Source organism: Achroia grisella, unplaced genomic scaffold, assembly GCF_030625045.1.
Source record: "Achroia grisella isolate CSIRO2021 unplaced genomic scaffold, CSIRO_AGI_Agris_v1 utg69660, whole genome shotgun sequence".
In the NCBI taxonomy this organism is placed as follows: domain Eukaryota; kingdom Metazoa; phylum Arthropoda; class Insecta; order Lepidoptera; family Pyralidae; genus Achroia; species Achroia grisella.
The window spans coordinates 8,369-26,423 of NW_026712997.1; the positions used below are offsets into that span (position 1 = coordinate 8,369).

Here is an 18,055-nt window from a genome sequence, read left to right on the forward strand (position 1 = left end):
TTATTTCAATAAATTAAACATACTAATTTTTGATCAGTCATAGTTTCCTTCTGCCTTAATTTTGAATGCAAATTCAGTCAAAGAATATATATTAACGTATGAAAATACTTAAATTTTCTTAAATTATGATCGAACGTCTAAAAATTGTATGTAGTTAGGGCATTTCAGTAACATGTTTAATAATACAAATAGCATACCTTTCCAAATTGCACACACTATCTATAACTCTAGGGGACATGAAAATAACGCCTTCGCAAGTATCAGATTAACATGTCAAAAGAATTTATGATCGTACCAGTGTTTACACGTTTTTGTCACCCGAAAACGAGAGTGTATACCTACTTTTATTTAATGTTACGGAATCCGCGCGTTGCTCGGCAGTTCACGAGGATAAGCAGACGTAGACAAGTTACATAAAAAAATCGATTTAATATTAATCACTTAAAAGAAAGAATTAATTGTTCAATCGAAATTGTTTCTTTTTCTATAATCAATTGTTTTGTCACGTCCCTAATTTTTGGGGTCATTAGGTTTAGGCCATAAGAAATATGATTTTTAAGATCACCGCTTGGTTTTGTTTTTATCGTCTGGTGACGCTGAAAAGGCCAACTACGGCCAACAACATTAAAGTAATCCGAAAAAAAAGGAACCTAATGGTTATAGCATGATGTTGTATAGCCTATACTTACCATTCCTCGGTAAATGATCTATCCAACAAGAAAATAATTTATCAGAATCGGTTCAGTAGATCCTAAAACCACCCTCTACATATGTAGAGGGTGGTTTTAGGATTTTTATATAAATTAGCTAAAATACAATAGAATAGAATAGTGAACTATTCTATATTCATTCATACAATTCATAAATAAACAGACTGATTTACTTTGTCGTCCCCAATAAAGTGACTACTTCAGTAGCAATAGAGAACTTATGTAAAAAACGTACTTACCCGAAAACCGTACTTGTATCTCAACGAATACTTACATTATCATCCCACATTTGTATTCTCAGGTTGGCTAAACATAAAATGCACGCTCGGATCAATAGCGAAACTCATTTTGTTTTATTCCACCGCTCCGAGCTCCTTGAAGGGCACACTAACCCTTTCAAGTGTGTTTACATTTCACTGGAAGCAGTGAGTAGATAGTGGAAACCGGTAATTAGGGGTAAAACGCTTTGGGTGTTATGGTACTCCGATTTGTGTGCTTGACTTGAAATGAGTCCTTTTTTGACGTACCTACTCGGTGGTCTAGCAAAGCAGCATATAGCATTACTTCCGATGGTCGCGGGTTCTTGCACGATATCTTACTAATATTATAAACGCGACGGCTTGTGAGTATTAATATATGGATGGGTGGATGTTAGTTACTCTTTCACGCAAAAACTACAAAACGTATTTTGATGAATTTATACTGCTACACAACATGATAGCACATAGGGTAATTTCATGCGAGTGAAACCGCGGGCACAGCTAGTAAACATATATATTTATGAGTTTCAGCCCTATGGATGTACGATTGTTTCCAGGAAAAATCGCGTGCAAGACGACTTGACATTGCATTGCTACCAATGAGGCCCCAATACTTACAATGTGCTTTCCAAATAAAAGCAGTATTAAAAAATAATAATAACTAACATATACTCATGATCAGATAATTCTACATACCTATGAATAAATCATTTTGAATTTGGTTTGCATGATAGTAATTACACACAAATATATTGTTATTATTTATCTAGTGAATATTATTGTGTAATTTACATTACATTACATTTTACTTGAGGTGTTGTGTTGACAAGGTTTTCTAAGTAATATAATTTATATCGGTTGTATCAGTTGCATTTGTAAGAATGCATCATAACTTCGAGTTATAAATTAAAATAATAAAAAAAAAATACTTTGTGAACGCACTCTAAACCATTTATATTTGTTTAAAATTATTAGTATGTTTTCTTTTATTTTAAGTCATTCTCTGATTGGTGCAAAAGGAGCTGTCTATTCCATTCCATGACTATATGTAAGTCTATCTGATCGATGACTCTCTATAATACAAAAATAACATTGTACTTAATTTATAGATAAATGTAAATTTATAAAACATTTCTTAAAAAGGTATGCAATAATTGTTTTGAAATGTGTTCCAGTTTGCGAACATTCATTCTTCTCAAAACCTGGCGGTATTACAGTGTAACGGAACGCACTCGACAGTCGACATGACAGTATATTTTTCTACTCTGACAACAAGAACAAACTCATTCATATTTGCTTGTCATTGCTGCCGACTAATAATTTCCTTTATTTAATTTCTTAATGAGTGAATCCATTTAACTATATTACGATATATACTTAAAATAAAATATTTTATTACACGAAGGATCATGAGTTCCATCGGAACAGGTGTAAGTTTCTTCACATAGGTTATGTAGCGTCTATAATTACTCGAATATACAGTGTTTCTACAGTAATTTTTGTTATAAACTAAAATATTAATGCATTTATATGATAACATATTTATAAGTAACTAAATAACTTGTTTATATGATCAACAGAAAAACAAATAGATATTGCTTATTCATCATTCAACAAACCATTAAAAAAATTTCAGTATGACCTCTCAGCGTCACAGTTTTCGCCTGATGGCCGTGTTTTCAAGTGGAATATGCAGCTAAAGCGGTAGAAAATTCTGGAACAGTAATTGGCCTGAGAGGGAAGGATGGTGTGGTGTTTGCAGTTGAAAAACTGGTCACATCGAAGTTGTATGAGCCTGGTGCTAATAAGAGGATCTTTCATGTTGATGAGCATGTTGGCATGGTGAGTTGTGATATATTATTATTTATAAAGTGTTTTTTAATGATTTGTTTTTTTTTTAATGGACTTATATGCACCAGACATAAATTCTCTTTACTAACATGCACTTTCCCCTAAGAAGTGATGTTTTTTTTGGTACATCTACCAGTAAAATTGGCAAATACTGACAGAACATTAGTAGAAGTTAAATAATTAAAAACTCAAAATCCGCATTTACATTTAAACAAACATAAGTACTTTCAGATACTTCTCTCTCATACATGCATTCACCTGCACTCACACAGTAACAATAAAACATGTAGGTTTATTTGTTACTAGCTGTACTTGCTACTTGGTCCGTATGAAATTTTATTTTATTATTCTAAAGTAAAAGTAGCCTGTTACTCCTAATTACATCAGCTACTTGCCCATAAAAATCCTGTCAAAATCGGTCCAGCCATTTCAGAGATTAGCCGGAACAAACAGACAGACAAAAATTGTAAAAAATGAAATTTTGGATTTATATTCATATGCATGTAGTAAAAAATGGTTATTTCAATATCAAACAGACACTCCAATTTTATTTATATGTATAGATATTTTACTATTGTATAAATGCAATTGTACTTTAATACCAGTATTATGTACCAATGTTAATGTCACTTGATTTGATTTCTACAATACAGTCATAGTCTGGATGATGCTGTGTGAATAATCAATATATTTCATAATTATAGTAATTTTTATTCTCATTATTTTAATCATAATATTTAAAGTTACATTCTTAGCATGTTAAAGACAGCATGCTTACCGGTGGGTCACTCTGCAACGAAAGTAAACTTACACATTGGGACCAGGTGATCACCCATGGACACTTTAATTGAAATAAATCTAGGGGTTAAATAATCTCTACATCAAATTATTGTACACTAAAAACATATTTACAAAATAGTATATGTAATTAACAATAAAAAATTCTGGTCCCTGTGATAAATAAGATTTTTCAATGGGTCTTCAACATTGTAAAGATATCCTATAACATTGTTTTATCATTTCAGGCCGTAGCAGGACTTATTTCAGATGCTCGTCAAATCGTCGAAACAGCTCGTTCAGAAGCGTCAAACTACAGATCTCAGTATGGAGTGCCAGTGCCTCTGAAATACTTAAATGAACGTGTTTCCATGTACATGCATGCATATACACTATACAGCGCTGTCCGTCCATATGGCTGTTCCATGGTCATGGGTACTTGGACGGATTATGAAGGACCACAGATGTACATGTTGGATCCTAGTGGAGTTTCTTTTGTGAGTTTAATTTTTTTAATGCTTTTATTTATACATTTAATTCAGGCTACATGGCCCATATTATAAATACCTTATAGACTAACATACAAAGAAATAATAATATAATATGTAAATAAAAATCCTTATGGTCACGGGACTGACGACGGCAATCTGCCACGGTAGCGCCGATAGACCACTCCCGTCGTCCAGTAATCCTCCTTCATGAAGGTGGGCAGCATGTTGGTGGGGACCTAGGCCACAAATGCTTTGAACCTCGCATTGTGACTCGATTCTAGCTGCATCACCCTAAATGTTAGGTTACTTTTGATCTGGTCCATTGGTTTTTGATGGTGGCAAACAAGCATATGGCCCATCTGCCAGACGCGAGGAGACATAAGGGATGTCATGTGCTCATTGCTGACACGTAAGAAACCTTAATATACCCTTCCTGAAAAGTCCCATGCCATAGCCTCTATAGAAAATCTCAGCAGATAGTTAATTCTACAATCTAAGTAGGAAGTAGGAGGAAGCTCTTCTGAAACAGTACTGTCCTAGACCACTTAGGGTTCAAATTTGTGGGGATGAATTCCCTAGGGATGGTGAGTGGTGAAAAGGAGGCTTTTGTTATATAGAAGAAAACTGGATTTTCTTGTAAAATGATGTTTATACAATTACCAGGTTTTTTAATTCGGCTAACTATGCTTTATAAAACAAAACAATTAATTCATAATCATAACTGATAAAAATTTTAGGCAAATCGTAGGCAAAATTTATTTTCTGTAAATTTCTCTCTAGAAAAAGACTGACTGTAGTTCAGTGACTGTCTTCAGAGTCCCATAATCGATTTAGCGGTTTTAATGTGAAAATGTAATAAGAATTTTACGTGTTTCAGTCATATTTTGGCTGCGCCGTCGGCAACGCCAAGCAAGCTGCCAAGACTGAAATTGAAAAGCTGAAATTGGGTGATCTCACCGTTAAAGAGTTGGTGAGGGAGGCAGCCAGAATGTAAGTAAATGAGCACAGATTGTTTTATGAATGATTATGGAATGGATGATGCAAGGGTGCATCATTAGAGTACAATGAGCATGAGGTCAGTTGGCACATTATGATAAATTCACTAGGAATTTATCAAAAGCCTATTCAAATTTAAATTTAAAAAATAATTTATCATGTAGGACATTTTAGCCGCTTATGAACGTCAAATTCTTTATATTATAATTTTTTTCCCTACCATCCAGTATTGCTGTATATTGTTCAGCCAATTGAAAAGACTGGCAAGTAACTCAATAGAATTACCTATTGATGCTATGAAAGAGTAATGAGGTTGTATTACCATTCTACGCATCTCTGGCAGCATAACATCGTACAAGAGGTTTACAAACGCAACTAATCTTGAAGTTTTTAAATTAAGACCACTATCGGATTTTATGAACTTGCTAACACTAAAAAATTGTCAATTTAATATTAAAAATAACCTGTAAAATTGGACCCGCAAATAGAATTTCGATAAATTAAAAATTATAGGAGCTCCCTATAATTTTTAATTCATCGAAATTCTAAGTAATATAAAAACTTAAACAGTGCCATCTATTAGAATATTTGTGCAACATCTATGTGTGCCCTGATTCTAATAAATTTGGTAAAACGACAACAGATGGCGCTATTTCGTTTTATTTTAAACTACTCAATTTTCTCTTTTTTCAGCATCTATTTAGTACATGATGAATTAAAAGATAAACAATTCGAGTTGGAACTGTCCTGGGTGTCGGAGGCGACTAAAGGGCGTCACGAAATGGTGCCCAAGGAACTGGCGAAAGAAGCGGAGAACGTGGCTAAACAGGCCCTGGCCGATATCGAGGATTCTGATGAGGGAGACATGTGAATTTAGTTAATACATTTATTATAAATTGTATTTTATTTCATCCTGAGTCTTACATACCACTTCTTCTTGTGATAATATGTTAATTTGAAATTACAAACAGATACTGTAATTTTATTTTTTATATATAATAACATCCATGAACAAGTCACACAAAACAGGTCTAGTCCCAAGGTAAGCAAAGCTTGTGCTGTGGGTACTAGATAACGGATATATATATATATTTTGTAAAGACATGCTTATTGTAACGTGCGAGCAATCAAACTCATCTAAATCTAGACAATATGTACAAGCCCATTTCTGAAAAGGTGTTTTTTCTAACTTAACTACCCTTCCCAACTTCCATTTGTTTCCACCCAAACCCTCAGATTGCAACTAAATTCCCTAATTTTAGGGAGAAAATCCCATATCTGGCATCACCGTTTATTGCAAGAGAAACAACATTTGATATTTATTATTATTGGACACTGATTTCAATTTTTGTAATTTATATTGTAAAGCTTCAAGTTGGGCTAAAAAGGACTTGTATCCAGAGCCGTAAAACATATTAATAAAAAAAACAATATTACACCACACCTTAAAAACTAAGTCACAGAAATATATCTGTCTTGTTTTAATAAAGTTGTCATGCTCACGCATTGTAGGCTACATGTATTTCTGTTTGCCTGGTACTTGTCATTTAAATACTTTATAAAATAATGCGTTTTTAACTTAGTTTACGCGATATATAATCGAAAATATAATAAATCTACGTTAATATACGTCAACTGCGACAATCGTGGAAATATAGCTATTTATTTTATTTTAATCTACCCACGTATTGTGTACAGACCCTTGATATTTCTGTTCTCCTGGTACTGTGCATTGGAATAACTAATTTTAATATACAGAAACCATGGAAACTCAAATATATTTTTACTTTAGACGCCTAGTATTTCTGTAGGCCTGGTATTGACAATTTGAATTATGCTGATCTGCAATCAATATAAAATAGGCTACGTACACTTAGCAAGAAACTTTAATATATCCAATATTCAGGTTTCTTAAGGGTCGGCGAAACTATCTACCTACCTACCTACCACCTACCCTACTTGAAAACCTAAAAAGTGAACAATTAATCCAGAATAAATTGGAAACTCCTCTTCCAATTTGGATTCAATTTATATTTTTACACTATTACTGATATACGACATAGCTATGAAGATCATATCCTAAGGACGGTGTTACATGTGAATGTTGATGGTTATAAGGCTAGAGGAAGACCAAAAAAGAGATGGATGGACTGTGTAAAAGATGATATGGTGAGAAAGGAAGTAAATAACGATATGACTGCGAACAGAGAGGAATGGAAGAGAAAAACATATTACGCTGTCACCAAATGAATGGGATAAGGAAGAAGCAGATGATGAGTGTAATACCTATACGACATAGCTTTTTTATAATTACTCATTATTAACCTAATAATAATAATAAGGTTGCCTGGGAGAGATATGTAGCTTTTTAGCGATAAGGCCGCCCATTTTTGTTTATTATAGTTTTATCATTTTATTGGTTTTTATTATCATTATACATAATTGTATATGTAGCTCTATTTTCTGTGAGAGGAACAATAAGAAGTTTCTCAGTCATTTATTCTTAACGACGAAAAATAGACAAATAATGTAATATTTTGTTTAGGGACACAACAAAATTGTTTCCAAAATAGTCAAAAATACCGTACATGGTAAATTCCCTAATTTATAGGGGTTAAATAACATGTAAGTAGATTAAATTTTAGGACTGTATGAAAGAAAAAACAAGGTATAGTTGTTGATTTATTTAATTTCGTATTGTCACTTTATGTATAATATCTCACAATATTTGCAGATATACTAAGAACAATATACAAATTTCATGACCAATATTTTATGACTCGCATATTTATAAAATTTACAATATAATCTCATTCGTTTTGCACTTATTTTTTTATATTTACAAAATATTTAAATTTGATAAAGTTGTAACAATATTTATAATATATATATATATATATATATATATATATTTAGGTTAGCGATATAAATACATAAAAAACTAATAAGAACATTATGTACAGATTATGATCAGGTCATATATAAGCTTCAGTTTATTCCTGCTTGTCGGTTACTCTTGGATATAACTGGAAAAAATAGAAAATGCATCATTATTATATATAGACCTATTTTACTAATATTATAAAAGTATATAAAAGTTTGTGAATATGAATGGATGTTTGTCAATGAACTGAACGTCTTTCGTTGAAACTTAATGCTACGTTTACATTCAGCCGCTTCCCCTGCCACTCCTGCTGTCGGAAATATTGCCGGGCGACAACTGAGCGAGAGGGCTGAATGTAAAAACACGCTGCCACTCGCGCTGCCAGTCCTTTGACTCGCGCACGAAAAACCGACAATCGAGGGTGCGTCGGGGAGCGCGGGTGGCAGCGCCAACAGCATGGGAAGTGTTTCCACTTGCATTTACACTCTCGCGCTGCTCACTTCCCTGCCCACTCGGACTGAGTGTTAATTGGGCATTATAGTAATATAGTTACATCAGAATAACATACATGCTACAATTTTCATGGTACAACATTCAAGCAATTACAAAGTGCTCCAAACTAAACATAACATACACTATGAAACTGACAGAAGTACTTGGCGCTCAATAAGTCTTTCCTTCGGTTTGGACTGCCATATGCACTCGCACCGTATCCGGTGAAGCTGTAAAGGCCAGCTGTGGCCAGCACTAGTATCATAGGGGTAGCTAGGGCTACATTATACGTGTAGAACTTACCCCAGTGGGGGGAAGAGTATTGTTAGTAAAGTGGACTAATAACACCGTTGCTAGCAATGTACCATGTCAGGTTGACCTCCACGTGGTTCTCTGTAGAAACCATCGTGATAAATTCAAGGTGAATTTACCATCGTGCACTACTACCTTGCCAGCATAAATCTTGCGGCCGCACCGTTCCATTATCATCTTAATAATAATATTATAAACGCGAAAGTTTGTAAGTATGGATATTAGTTACCTACTCATTCACGCAAAAACTACTGGACGGCTTTTGATGAAACTTTACAGTAATATAGCTTATGCATCAGAATAACACATTGACTATATATATTTATAAAAAAATAAACTTACCCCTAACAGGTTCCGGGGCACGTACCCCTGTCGCGCCCCCAGCCGACACCACCACCACTCTCGTTCACTGTCATCCCCCTTCCGGACCACGTTAAGCGCAGCCCCGCTAGTGAACGAGAGCTCGTCATTCCTCGCGGCAGTATATGAGAACACAGCATATACCAGGCCGTTGTTCATTATACCTAACTTCTCTTTCACACCTGTAAAATATTTATTTATTTTAAAGTTTATGAGTAAATCTATTTTTTTTTATTTATTACTCTTTATTACACCTTATAAAACATAAATACATAGTATGTAGGTGCAAAAGCCCATATCGCTTATCAAATCAAAATATCTTTATTCATGTAGGTCTGTTACAGACTCTTCATCATCGCAGCCCGGAGGACGTCCACTGCTGGACATAGGCCTCCCCCAAAGATCTCCACGACGATCGGTCCTGCGCTGCTCGCATCGTTACAGACTCTTACGATATGTCAAATCTACCGTCATTTCGGAATGATATCGAGATGAGAAGAACTGACAAGGAGCTCATCTCGTATTCTTTTTAAAGATGGTTGTACATGTTTAAAATAATACAGATTTTACATTTTTAAATTCAAATTTGGGAGGATAGAGTGACTACCAGCATATACTATAGCTTAAGGGATTCTCTTACTAATAATATAAACGCGAAAGTGAGTGTGAATAGATAAATGTTTGTTACTTTCACGCAAAAACCACAGAACGGACTTTAATGAAACTTTACAGTAATGTTTATACATCAGAATAACACATAGGATATGATTTGAAAAGATATGCAAATTGAGAGAAATAATAAGAGCAGACGAAGTTGAAATGCAAAATATTACATTCACTAAATACTACTTTTTATGTAAATACATACATAATATACATAGAAAATGCCTATATCGATATCAACAATCATACTATACAAACATTACAAATATACAAATGTTTGTATCGTGTCAGGAATCGAACCCGAGACCATCAGAAGTAAAGCGGTGTGCTAAACCACTAGAACACCGTCGTCATATTCTTATTATTAATTTTTATTCTTATCAGTAATATATTGTTTATCAGTTATTCTCACTTATTTGCGAGAAGTTTTGAGATAACTTCTTTCATAGTTATTTCAATAGATGTGTTACACCCCTCCGATCGATCCCCCGTCCAATTCAAACGGGGATCGATATTACGACGGCTTGAGCCGAGGTTCGAACCCCTTGTGGTGCCCTCAGACTAAAGTCGTATCCGTCAGGCAGGAGTTGGCCTTCAGCCGCTCCATAAGTCCTTCCACGGGTTTGGAGTGCCATCTGCACTCGCCCCTATCGTCCGGTGAAGCTGTAAAGGCCAGCTGCGGCCAACAGCATTAGAGTAGTCAGAAAAAAAGATGTGTTACTTACTGTACAGATATTCCGAACAGCCGTCGAAGCCTTCCTCGTCCTCTTCGCACTTCTCGGCCGCGGTCTCTTGGTCAGACAGCGTCGTTGCGAATATACACGCGCCTGTTGAGTGAAAACATCGTTAATGTTGTAACTGGCTAATGAAGAAATGTTTTATATTCTAAATTTGTATTTAAAATTTATAGTTCCTTTTGTAGATTCTTGGTTTGTTACTTACTTTCATTCTATTCTGTTATGTCATTAGTCTATATTAATATATATTTTTCTTCGTTTACCTAATCTTTTTTTCTTATTAGTACATGAATAAACTACAACAGTTAACAATTGCAAACACTATGCTAACGTTAAACACATAATCCAATACAAACAATCATACTCATGAATACAAATATTTGTATCATGCAAGGAATCGAACCTGCGACCATCGGAAGTGAAGCGGTATACTATACCCGCTAGTCCATGGAGACCGTTAAATTGATTTTAATGTATGAACTTTGTGTAATTATTACCTGCTTGTTGTCAGTAGTGCAGTTCATATATAGATTACGATTATTACTTTCCATCAGGTATTTCGTCAGGTTATATTTCATCTATATATAATCTAATACGTGAAATAAAAACTTTGTACACCTTTTGGGAAAGTTGCGCGGACGCAGGAGTATGAAATTTCGCTAACATATAGTTAGTTATGCTACATTCAGCCGCTTCCCCTCCCACTCGCGCTGCCGGAAATATATCCGGGCGACAACTAAGCGAGAGGGCTGAATGTAAAAACACGCTGCCACTCGCGCTGCCAGTCCTTTGACTCGCGCATGAAGAACCAACAATCGAGGGAGCGCCGGCCAGCGCGAGTGGCAGCGCCAATGGCATGGGAAGTGTTGCCACTCGTGTTTACACTCTCGCGCTGCTCACTTCCGTGCTCACTTTCCTGCCTACTCGGGCTGAGTGGAAATTGGGCATTATACATAGAAGGAGTGCAGAATGCTATTTTTTTCTAAATTATGTTAAAAATACATTAAATCGATAAAAAAACATTGCATACATTACCATGTATTTGACACATACACGTATATTATACTCCTTTGTTTATGGTTAAAGTCTATGGCCAAATTCACTACCAAAGACACTGCATTAATACTTTTTTGTTTATGGTTAAAGTCTGTGGTCAAATTGAGAATAGATTAATATTTTTTGTCTTTAATATTATTTGTCTATAGTGGTGAATGTTAAATTAATTATGGTCGAATTTGGACCACTAGTATCATAAAAAGAAAAGACTACGACCATCTGTGAACTAACCATTATCGACGAGGAAGCGGACCATCGGCAAGTTGTTGCAGGAGGCGGCACAGTGTAGAGGCGTCCACCCGTCTGAGTCTTGAGCGTTCACATCACAGCCCAATTCCACCAGGAATCTGCGGAACGATTTATTATCATTACATAGTATAAAACAAAGTCGTTGTCGCTGTTTGTCCTATGTATAAGTATGCTTAAATCTTTAAAACTACACAATTGATTTTGAAACGTCTTTTTTAATAAATCGTGTGATTCAAGAGGAAGGTTATATATATATATAATAATACATGTACACCCAAAGCCGGGACGAGCGATAATAATATTATCCTGAAAAAATTACACAGCGCCATCTAGTCCCAAGTTAAGCTAGCTACCTAGTACCTACATAACTGTTACAAATACATTTTTTTTTTAATATCTATGTATTTGTATCAAACATGAATACAAATGTTTGTTGATGAAATGAAATGAAAATGAAAAAATTTAATATTTTTTTAAAAGAGCTGTAGAATAAAAAAAACATGACTATTCAAAGATTATTTCTATTCTATTTTGTAGTATTAAAAATATAACAAATAGAAACTCACTTGACAATCTCAAAGTGTCCGGCACAGATTGCATTGTGCAGAGCTGTGATGCCTTCGTCGTTGGCCGCACTCGCGTTTTGAACCTGAAACCAGAATAGCAAATAATATAATAACGCATACCTACTTCATTAATTCCTGCATAATATTATAATAAATAACCCTGGACAATTAACACAGCGCCATGTGGTCCCACTGTAAACAGAGTTATGGGTACTAGAGAACTGATATAAATACTTAGATTTTTTTAAATATATATACATAACAGCCAGACCGATACAGACAATCATATGAATATAAATGTGTGCGCCGTGCGAGGAATCGATCCCGCGACCATCGGAAGTAAAGCGGAGTGCTAAACCGCCAGACCACTGAGGCCGTCATGAGAAAACTTCTTAGTATTCTATGGATCGACCGAGCGGATGCCGGGTCCATCGTGTGGCAGAGAAACTCCGAACAGGTAAAATAAAATAAAATGTAAGAAATGATCGTAGTACTCACACATCGCTAAATAGTATTATTAGTGCATTCAATTCAGTTGCAGGAGAGGATTGCTATCAATTAGTGCTATTGCTAGTAATACCAAATCGATCACCAAGCTGTTCTTCAGACATTGTTAAACATTTAAATTTTATTAATTTTGCGTCACATTATTTCAGGATATCATATAAATAAATTACCTGTGTTGCTGTTTTCTTGACCAGTTCCAATTCTCCTTCTAAACTAGCATCCAATAGCAACGCGAGCGGATCAAAACTCACTCTTCTTGTCAAAGGTGCCTTGCCTCCTTGTTTCAAGTTGCCTTTCTTTGATCGCCTCAGTACATTCTCAGAGCCCTGAGAATCCTGACCGTTCAAATCGACCGAACTGATCTGTTCGGCTATATCTGCCACACTGTCTTTACTTTCCTCTTGTCTATCACTTGTATTCGATATGTTGTTATTTAGTGCCCTATCAACTTCATCTTTAGGCTTCGCTTTATCCTTTAGGCCATTCTGCATTTCATTTGGTACGGAATCCAATGTCAAATGATCCATTTCAGGAAACAGGAATGCTGGTGGCATCTCAATGCGACGGTTGATGCTGACGCTGATACCGTTCTTAGCTGAATTCATGTTCCGAAGTTTAGGTTGTTGTTCGTTTAATGGTGGTTTTCTTATCGTTAGTGGGCGTGCTTTGATGATCATATCGTTGCCACCATTCGGTTCCTTCTGATTCTGCTGTGAATCACTATCATTCGACTCTGGTACAGGTATTGTTGGCATTGGTGTGATCTCTGAGTTTTGGTTGAAGCCTGCATCGTTATTTGCTGACTGTCGCGGTGGTGTCTGTAATAAAAATTTAAGTATTTTAATTATTTACAAATAATACAATTCTCATAAATTTCTTTCACATGGTTTATTCATTTATTTGGGTCTTAATCAACATCTAATTTGTTTGGGGAGATCCTCATCCCTTTTTACAGTATGTCCATATGAATATAAACTCATTTCCTCATCTTATAAATTGTTGTTGTTACTTTCAAGATTTCTCTTTCCACTACAAATAAATCCAAAATCTATAATGTATAGTTAAATGTGACACATACCTTTATGGCAGGTTTCGGAGGTAGTGCTGGCTTCGGCGACTTATCAGTACCGCTGACGTCAGGTGTGGACAACGGTGTACTGGCGCTTTGTGGCGGAGATAATATGATGCTTTGAGATGACGTATTCTGCCCACTGAAGTTATTCCCCGTACTAGTTGACAGTCCTGACGCCGTGTTTCTAACGATCTGGGGTTGGGAAGTCACCACGTTACTAGCTACATGATTTGAAGATGGTGCAGAAATGCTTTGGGTCTGAACGGTCTGTGGCTGGACCGGTTGGATCTTAGTGGATGATGTCTGATAGATGGGTGATGGTTTCGCACTCGAGACCTGAACCGCTGTGGGTGCTACACTTGATACAGGTTTCTGGAAGGAATGAATGATTGGTGATATTTACAGATGATATGAGAGTAGCAATGACATGATATAAGCTGAAATGACCTATTGTAACTTAAATGTGAGAAAGATGCACTAGAATTTAAAGTAAAAATAACTTACCCCAAAGCCTATAGAACTGCTAGTTGTCGTTGTATTAGATCCAAAACTCGGAGAACTTCCTTTAATAGTATTACCCTGTTGACTCTTCCCCGCGCTGTTCTTCGAGCCTTCGTTGCTCTGACTATTTTGACTTAGCCTAGAATTTTGTGGATATGCATGATTCTCTTTCCCCTCCTGGTTACACCTACTGGAGGAGTCAGATTTCTGCAACTGATATGTATGTTCCTGTGGATATGTGGTTTCCGTTTGACTTAGAGGTGTCGCGAGACTTTTGTTCACTACTGTGAGTGGCGTTGAATGTACAGTCATATGGTTTACGTTTATATTCGCTGCATTTTTATCTTCGTTGTTCTTGCTGTTATTCTCAGGCTTTAATTTACCATTTGTACTCTGTGGAAATTTGGTGTTATATGGCAACGTTTGATATTTCGGATCCGATTTACTTGCAGCAAACTCAGGTAAGAATTCTTGTTCGTTGATCTTCAATTCTTTACCAGTTTGGTTGCTGTTCGAACTGCTTGTACTATTTGGACTATATTGTGGTTTTGGATAATCAGAATATTTATTTACATGTTCGAACATGCCCTTTTGCTCGTAAGCATTGCTGATACCCTGTTGTACGTGGTTGATGTTGTCATGCTTAGGGTATTGATATTGGTCTCCTGGCTGTACATGAGGGTATCCATTGTAGAGTGGATTCATCATCTGTTTCTGCTGCAAGTAATGGGCTTCTTGTTGCGTCATGTGGGCTTGCATATTATCACATTGTGTAAGCTGTTTTAATGGCACGTTGTTTTGTATTACATTTTGCTTCATTGCCTGAAATAATAAAAATAATACTGTTACAAACACCCGGAGTTGAGATTTATTATTAGTATATTTTGCACAAGACAAAATACTTTGTGCTATCTATCTATATAGACAGATTGCTTCCATGCTGTTTTCCGGTTTGAAGACTACTTTATGGCCGGGATTTTTCTAGACGCCTAGACAACATTATAATTCTCAAATATAGCAATACATAAACCACGATGTATTCTTGTAACGCTGTTCATATCTACAAACTATTCAAGCGCATTGCACCAGTAAGTATCAGTTCAGTATCAGTTACTTTGTTATTCATAGTTTAAAATGTGGTACACTTGTCTACGTATAATTTTTAACTAACCTATATATATATCTTAAGTAAATGAACTTTATGTTACCTGGAAATTTGCATTGTGGCTAACACTCTGAGCATGAGGCACATGGTTATAAGGCTCGACGGCGGCAACATTCCCTCGCGGCTGTTGGTTCTTTGGTTGACTATTCGCGCTGCCCGTGTAGTTTGAAAGCTGCTGCATAGGCGTTGGGTTATTCGTTCTAGAAGATTAAAGAGATGCCATGACAATATTTTGTTTCTAAAGATAAAATTGCAATTAAATTGTATTGAATTGAATAGCCGATGTATGGATATTTACACTTAGATTGCATTACATCTAGACAATAAACATATATTTTAAAATAAATAAAATAAGTGCTTTTGTAAATATCACTTTTTATTCTATTGAATAATTAGCAGTTGATTAGACTTCATCATTTCAATTAAGATATTCTTCTCTATCTCAATTATATTCTAGAATGGTCCCAGAGTCAGGTTGATGTCGTCTTTCCAATGTATTAAATCTTTTGGAAATACCGTTAATAAAAACATAGCTGCATTCCGGAAAGCTTGATTTTGCATTATGTTAATTATTGCAGTAGGTATCCCCAAATATACAAGTAGTATATAGTCCTCCATAGCGTCAATACTTGAAATGGAAATATGCCTAGAATCCTGTTATATATAACATGGTATGTAAAAATATAGAAGAACGAGAAGAGAACTGATTGTATAAATCTATAATCTAAAATCGAATTTAGATTATCCCTGTAAATATCGGCCTATCGTTTTGTAATAAGGTGGATAAGGTTGTCGATCAGTTGATGATGATTTATGTCCGCACCGCGTCGTAATAATCTTTCTTGACAAAGTATTGGTCCTCAGATATTTCGTTGAGGAAGGAACTTTTTGACATTCGGTATTATTTTACTTTTAGTTGGATACACAGTTGTTGAAGAGGGCTGATCACAAAATGGATGGGTTAGATGCGTCTGAATTCACTGTGGGTGGATACGAGTTGGAAAACTTGGTTTGGCCCTTCTAGAAAATAGATTAAATTCCTCAGACAGACAGTAGATTTTAATTTTAAATAAACTATCTTGTGGAATGCTGGATCTAAAAAATCCGTGGCTATCTATGCCAAAGTCACCTAGTTCGTAGAATTAAAACTACTCCAAAATAGTAATTACTGTTATCTTCAGCGTCAAATTCAGATTTAAAGAAATTCACCTCTTTCTAGGAAAAATACATACATATACGAGTAACTCCGATTTGCGATGTTAAGTGAAATCCCGTTACATGTATAAAATCATTAATAATACAAATGCTACATCAGACCCGGCTGCTATACCTAAATCTGTATCTCTACTACTATACCAAATTAACGACATGTAAAAGTCAGGTGCTACATTTATTGCAGCATACTAGGTCAAATAAATTTGGCAAATTTAATTTAAAAAAAAAATCTCGTTATTTGCGACTCGTGTACCTTTACTCCCTCCTGTTCAGGTAATGCTTGCTTGATTGAATAATTTTTGTTTAGTGACATTAATTTAATAGCATTTGCTGCAACCAGCACGGTAAACTGAACCTAAGCTTAATATGTATAACGATCATATTTTAAAAGCATGTAACATTACTAACTAACAGTACATTTAATTCACCGTATCTGTAATAGATATATATGTTTTGAATGAAGTCATTTTTGATTTGTATTTGAAACAGTAGCTACGAGAGTTACACCAATTAGCTTGTTTCACGACATAAATAAATGCAGGTCAATAGCATCCTTCACCATGCTCATTAATTACCTTTGCTGCTGTTGCTGCTGTGGATGGCGGTGCGCGGTTGTTAGCTGTCGATTGAGTGCTCTTTTCCTCAACAGGCGTGCTTGTAACTCGGAGACCCGCCGGTCGATGCTTCTCATCTCCTCTTGCCGCGCCCCCAGCGCCGCCCGTTGTGCCGACAGCCTGCCGTTCTGTTGCTCGTTCAGTTTGTTGCGATACTGTAAATTGAGAATTATACTAAATTAGTACAAGTATCTTTACTTTTCCTAACTAAAATAGTCTTTTATATAATTCGAATGGCAGATAACCTGACGTTACTTGTAATGGTAAGTGGTAACCATCACCTATTGCACTACGAAGACCACTCCAAAGGACTAAGATCCCATAGGTATTATCTTGTAATTTAATTGCGTAATCGAATTCCGACTGTAATTGAATTTATATCCATATTGTGACACGTGTTCCGCCTCTGAACGAGGCATCTTCAGGCAATGAATGGATTTCGGATATATAATAGTTTGGAAGCCTAATGTTAACTGTTCGGCGAAAACTGCGCCAGATTCGCATCTACATTTTCGCATTAATTTGTTTATGAAAGAAATTAAACAAAATGATACAAATCCGTTAAAAGCATCAATTA

The 18,055-nt window shown here is 35.6% G+C and overlaps 1 protein-coding gene and 1 pseudogene across 1 annotated transcript; one reads left to right on the forward strand and one right to left on the reverse strand.

Annotated features, from left to right (window-relative positions):
- The first annotated feature begins 1,424 nt into the window (after window positions 1-1,424).
- Window positions 1,425-5,956, forward strand: LOC131850055 (proteasome subunit alpha type-3-like; annotated as a pseudogene).
- Window positions 5,957-8,006: 2,050 nt separating this feature from the next.
- LOC131850054 (apoptosis-stimulating of p53 protein 1-like) lies at window positions 8,007-17,628 on the reverse strand. The gene is made up of 10 exons (XM_059200210.1): window positions 17,440-17,628; window positions 15,693-15,849; window positions 14,488-15,306; window positions 13,990-14,355; window positions 13,082-13,729; window positions 12,405-12,487; window positions 11,821-11,936; window positions 10,522-10,623; window positions 9,116-9,315; window positions 8,007-8,111 (listed from the first exon to the last, which is right to left on the reverse strand). The coding sequence occupies exons 1-10, from the start codon at window positions 17,553-17,555 to the stop codon at window positions 8,079-8,081; spliced, it is 2,640 nt and encodes an 879-aa protein (XP_059056193.1). The 5' UTR covers window positions 17,556-17,628; the 3' UTR covers window positions 8,007-8,078.
- Between the last annotated feature and the right edge of the window lie 427 nt (window positions 17,629-18,055).

Coding starts and splice junctions, on each gene's coding strand:
- LOC131850054 (XM_059200210.1), bottom strand. CDS start 17,555: ATGAGAAGCATCGACCGGCGGGTCTCCGAGTTACAAGCACGCCTGTTG. Junction 13,730..13,989: donor CTCCGAAACCTGCCATAAAG/GTATGTGTCACA, acceptor TTTTTATTACAG/ACACCACCGCGACAGTCAGC. Junction 12,488..13,081: donor TCAAGAAAACAGCAACACAG/GTAATTTATTTA, acceptor TTCTGGTTTCAG/GTTCAAAACGCGAGTGCGGC.